The sequence below is a fragment of the Urocitellus parryii genome, chromosome 16 (assembly GCF_045843805.1).
Source record: "Urocitellus parryii isolate mUroPar1 chromosome 16, mUroPar1.hap1, whole genome shotgun sequence".
In the NCBI taxonomy this organism is placed as follows: Eukaryota; Metazoa; Chordata; class Mammalia; order Rodentia; family Sciuridae; genus Urocitellus; species Urocitellus parryii.
The window spans coordinates 5104480-5110479 of record NC_135546.1 but is presented as its reverse complement, the minus strand read 5'-3'; the positions used below and the strand labels follow the sequence as shown (position 1 = coordinate 5110479).

At 36.3% G+C, this 6000-nt stretch overlaps 1 protein-coding gene across 1 annotated transcript in view; it reads left to right on the top strand.

The window, feature by feature from the left end:
- The first annotated feature begins 293 nt into the window (after nucleotides 1-293).
- Cntn3 (contactin 3) overlaps nucleotides 294-6000 on the top strand; it is a 212956-nt gene continuing 207249 nt past the window's right edge. Inside the window, exons 1-2 of the mRNA XM_026392682.2 lie at nucleotides 294-312; nucleotides 753-879. Coding sequence (XP_026248467.2) covers nucleotides 294-312; nucleotides 753-879 — 146 coding nt within the window. The remainder of the gene's footprint in view (nucleotides 313-752; nucleotides 880-6000) is intronic.

Sequence of the window (6000 nt, the reverse complement as noted above, 5' to 3'; positions counted from 1 at the left end):
CCTGTGAATTTGTTTGTTTTCAGAAATGTTCTGGTGATGATTATACAACTGCCTTAGCATAAGCATTTGGTGAAGGCATTATCTCGTTCCTCTGCAAACTCAGTACAGTGGAGAGATGTTTGGTTCTTGTGTTTATGTGGAAATTCTCTTGAGGATGTTCAAATTCTCCTTATTGTAGTAGGAACTGTTTTTGAAAGGCATTTGCTTAGTGTTATATCCTTTTGTTTAACTTGCTAGTAATGAAATGGAAATTCCACCACATATTGGTTTTCATTCAGTATGGCAAAAATAACATGGTCAACCTCAAGATTTGCATGCCCAGCAGATTATATAAGAAAAATGATACCCAAGTGTCCAAATGATTTTGAACTTTTTTTTTTTTTTACAAGGAGGGTTATACATAGTCTTGTAATGGTATATTCCCCAAAGAACACTTAGATATAGTTTCTTGTTATAAAAAGTAATTGCTACAGCCTTATTTATAGTTTGAAGTCATATTATTAATATGTTGATGTTTTCAACATGCATTTTTTTTCTTGGAGGTGTCTCTGCACTGTTAAGAGGGTTTGTCTGAGGCTCCTTAACAAACCAGTACCTGCAGAGCATGGGACTCTGGGTGCAGACGGAAACTGCCTGATTTTTTGGTTTTGAAGAGCAAGCACCAGTTGCTGGTCTTCTTCAATTCCAGGATACAGCCTTCCAATACCTTCTACTTATTACTGTGATTATTTTTATTTCTCCCACCCACATAGGTGAGCTTCTCCTGCAAGGCCCTGTCTTTATCAAAGAGCCCAGCAACAGCATTTTCCCTGTTGGTTCAGAGGATACAAAAATAACTTTAAATTGTGAAGCAAGAGGCAACCCATCACCTCATTACAGGTACGGTGAAAAGTTTCAAAATGCAAATGAAAAACAAATGTAGCAATTGTGAATTTTGTTGCTTGCATGTATTTATGCTGTGAGTCGGAAGTAGTATGGGAAGCTGCAATTGTATGACATGTTTCACCCGTCTGATTACATGAACATTTGAATCCATATGTGTGTAATTTGATTGTTCACCTTATGGTAAGATTTATCAATTAAAGAACACAGTAGGATCTCTTAAACATGCAGTGCTTCTTCATTTATTTATAGTGCAATTTAATTTATAAGCTTGAATTTCTATGTCATCATTAGGAACACATCTGTTTTGGGAGTAAAATTCAGTTTTAAAGATAATTTAAAATCATAGTTAAAAAATATTTCAGTATCCCTCCTTCCACCATTTTATTGGGCATAGATTTGGAGATATATTCAATGAGAAAGAATAAATATGTAGTTAATAAACCATTTTAATTATTCATGGAGCGTAAGTATATTCTATTTGTTAGTTTTTATCATGTTAAAATCTACATTTAAAAGACATAAATAGGGGCTGGGGCTGTAGCTCAGTGGCAGAGCGCCCGCCTCGCACATGTGAGGCACTGGGTTCGATCCTCAGCACCACATAAAAATAAATAAAGATATTGTGTCCAACTACAACTAAAAAATTAAAAAAAAAATAAAAGACATAAATGATAACTTCACTGGAAACCTTCAAGCATCACAGAAAGGTAAAAGGAAAGACAAAAAGAGAATTGATTATCATCACCTTAAGATAAAAATATTAGCATTTTGGAGATGATGGTGGGTTATTTGGATGGAATGGATATATTTTTGACTAAATGACAAAAGATAATTGATTTTTACTTTTCGAGGGACCTAAGGAAACCCACTTAAATGAAGAAATCCATTATTTATAAAGAGAATGTTACAGCTTTGATGTAAGGAACTGCAAAATACAGCCAGGATGTCTTAGGGACAGCAGGTACTGGAGGTGCTACCAGTGTCCCCTTCAAAACTCGGTTGAACTATTCTTTTGATGGGTACTCCCCACCCCAGAACAAGCAGAGCAAGCCGACTTAATCCTGTATGGGTAAAGCTCTGGAGATTCATAGGATTCCTCTAGATCTCATGGAACTTCTGTTGCTCATTGTTAAATTGGGTCAGGAATGGGTGAGAAGGTTGCTTCTGGAATTAATCAAGGTCAGTTTCCTTCTGAAATATTCAACAGCATACTTAATGAGCATCTCCTGTGTATTTCCAACAAAGTAAACCTTAGAATTCCAGGTTACTGGTCTGAATTGGCAAAGGTGAGAGAAAGGTTTTCCTATGATTCTGCTTCTCCCTAGAGAAATAAGAAAAGAGGAGCTGATGAGAGAGAGATAGAGATAGAGATAGAGAGAGAGAGAGAGAGAGAGAGAGAGAGAGAGAGAGAGGAGAAGAAAGAAACCATATTTTAGAGCTAGTTAAATTAAGCAGATGTATGCCCATATTATATTGGTAAATATTTCTTCTTTTTGTAGAAGGTGAACAGATTGATTTAACAAAACACTGTCCTGGAAATATTTTCTCCAGCATTTTTCTAAGGCATTCTGATACCTTCAAATGCATATTTGTTTTTTCTTTTCAATGGAAGATTGTTCTCATAGATGTGACTCTAAATATGATAAAGGACCCGTGCAAATGACTCAGGTGTGGGTGCTTGTTCACTTGTCACTAAAATTGCATTTCATGACATTCATCTTATGAACATTTTGGGGATAAATGGGTTCAGATGAAAAACTGACAGGGTACAAGACTTAATCATATAGGAATGCATTTCTAATGAGTGGACTAATTGTGTGTGAATAGTTTGAGCAGCTAGCCAGATGTCTTGAGCTTCGAAATCTAGAAATAGCTTTCGTTGTGATGGTGTGTGTGCAGACCAGGTATTTATTGTCGCACACAGTGTGGGTGTTCAAATGCATTGCTTGGGTGTGTAAAATGTTGATGAAGAGGTTTTACATGTGCACACTTCCGTGTCATCATACATCCTGGGATAACATCTTGACATCCATCTGTTTTAATTTAAACAAAATCTGTAACTGAGGCTAGAGTACATGTGACTCAGATTGATTTTTTCATTTTAAGTCTGATTAATGAGGAAATTTAACATTCTGGGTGTTTTAAAACCATCCACTTGTAGCCAAACAGAGTGGACGCTGTCAATTGTAGCTTTAAAGGTTTTCTTGTTAAGATGTCTAACCGATGTAAAATTTGATTTAAACTAAAGCACTATGATCACTAGAAACTGAGACCTTGAAAGCATAAGCAAAACTCTTTTCATTCTGATAGATGTTAGGCTTTCTTAGAACAGAAAACAACTCTTTGCTATTCATGTTACCTTTATAAGAGATAGATGGTGTCAGTGCAGTAAGGCCGTAAGTGGGTATAGAATATGGTTGTATTGTAGCTTTATCTATTTAGATGACACCTTTGTTTTTGGCTAGCTTTTTATTTTATTTTATTTTATTTTTTTAGCTTTTCCATTTAAGAGTCAAGTAGATAGTATTCTATATTATTTTTTTAACTTTTCCATTTAATAGTCCTCTAGGTAGTATTCTATATTATGTTTACATTTTCCAAAAGAAGATATACTTGTTTATTCATATTTTTACTATCCTTCAGATAAATAGTATAAACATATAATAGCAAATAACCTAAGAAAGAAGAATATGAGGAATTTTTTATGAAGTCAGAGAAAAGATTTTTTTTATATTTGTTTATAAAAATAAACAGAGAGAAATATAGAAAGATGGATAGGTAGCCATCCCAGGAGGGAACTTAGGGATTCACATGAAAGCATTTGTTAAAAGCAATCCAAACATGCTTCCAAAGATTCAGAATAAAGTTTAAGAGTCTTACAAAAGAACATCCTTTGAAAATCCAGAGCCCATCTTAGAGACTGAGGCTGACTTGTCTCATGAGAGATCTTGTCTTTGTTATTTTCCCATTGGGCAAAAAGAACACTTAATTGGCCATATTAGAAATCTAAAAGTTCAGACATTCTCAAGAGAAATGACTCATCTTAGGGTTTAATTGAGAATTTTATTCCTTCTCTCACATTTCTCTGCCTGAGCCCAAAAGCCTGTATTTAAAGGTTAATTAATGTTCAGTCTCATAGAAACTGCTGGGGGTGCTGAAAGAGGTTACCCTGAGGAAGGATGAATACTTTTTCTAAAAAGAATTTTTTCTCCTATTTTGCAGGGGATTAGAAATGCCTGGCCTTTGTTGAAAGACCCCAAATGGAAGGATCTGTGGTTCCTTCCGCTGATGCTATTCAGCATGTAGAGGGACCTCACATTTCAGCTGAGCTGGGGTAGAATACATAAGTACCAATCAGGGAGCAGGAGAGTCATAAATGTGAATGAGGTTGGCCCGCCTAAAGGATAGACAAGCTGTGCAGATAGGAAATGCCCACGTTCAGTGTTCAGTCACAAGCCTGTCCTGTGGTCCTGCTGCTTCTCAGAAACGGCCCCTTGCTACCATCCAGAGACTCTCAGCTTTTAGTGTTAACTCTGCTTTTCTATTTAGACATAAAATACGATGAAGGAAATAAGTCCTAAGGTTTAATGTGGCTCAGATGGGTTCCAAGCTTTCCAATTTTAGTGTAACATAAGACTTTGGTGCTTTCTGTCCACTATGATGTTCCATAGCCACATGTGGCCCTTTTAGACATTTAGTTTTTAATAAGTTGTATTAAAATTAATTAAAAACTCACTTCTTCAGTCACAGCAACCTTGTTTGAGGTGATTGGTAGGTATACATGGCTCATAGCTATCCTATTGGATGGCACAGATAGACATGTCTAATACTTCTAGAATGTTCTATTGGACACTGCTGCCCTAGATCAACCTCTGGACCCATAGCACTTCCCTTCAAATATTCTTCCATTTTTTTCTATCTATAAAAAAGTGACCAGAATCTCATTTTCATCCAGCTTTAGAGAATAAGTAAACTGTTTTATTAAGTGCAGAGTGAAGAATCTTAGATAGTCAAGTTGTAAGAGCAAAATATGGCTGCAAATTGAGATATTTTCTGGCCTCAGTTTTCTTAAACATGGTTCATATCCTGGAATCACATCCTACACAAGTTTAAATTGGTAAGAGTCAACTAAAACAATTCAGTATAACAAGAAAAATAAAAAGAATACATCAATTTCTGCTCACCATGTGTTATTCCAAGAGTGGATGGAAGGAACCAGGAATGGATGGAAGGAAGGGAGGTCTGAATTTATTTCTTTTATACACACACCCACACACATACACACAGAGTACTATACATTGTACTTTATATTTCATTCTGTTTTATCTGTGTACTATGTTGATACTATAAATTCTACATATGTGTTATATATATTCCATATATAGAATATATAGTACATACTTGCTGTATAATACATGTAACATATATGGCTTATATGCTACCTAGTGTGTTTCATGTATCATAACATCACATAATACAGAATAACATTTTTAAGCATAATTTTGATTACTGGCCAACTTGTTCTTACATTTTTTTTATCACCATGTAAGATCTGTTATCACAGTTATTTTACTTTTATGGCCTCAGGCAAATAACAGTTATTGCTCCTGAAAATTCTCTTAGCCCTTAATGAAACATAATCCTTCAGTCAGCTCTCAGTCCAGTTCTCTGCCTCATCCTGAGGCTCATCTTATTTCAGTATCCCGACTTCTCCAGCTTCTGCACACCACCCCCACACTCCCAAACAGCCACTGAGAGCAAAGAAACATTGACACGACTGGGATGATTGTAAAAAATAAACAGTATTTACAGTTCCTGAGGCAAACAGCAGATGACAACCTGTACGGGGAGGGTGTTTCAAACTCAGCTGCAGTGTCATCTCTTCCAGAAAGCCTTAGCGCCCTCAGCACTGGATGACCTGCCCAAGCACGGACCTGGCCATTGCACCCCATCCAACCAGTACTGAAACAAGCTCTGCCATGACCAGATAGGCCGTAACTCTCCTAAAGGTGATGTCAGTGCGCCCCTCATCCTTATGTTACAAGTACTTTCACTAGAGACTGCTCAGTCCATAGCATCGAAAAAAAAAATAAGGACTTGGGGACTGGACCATAT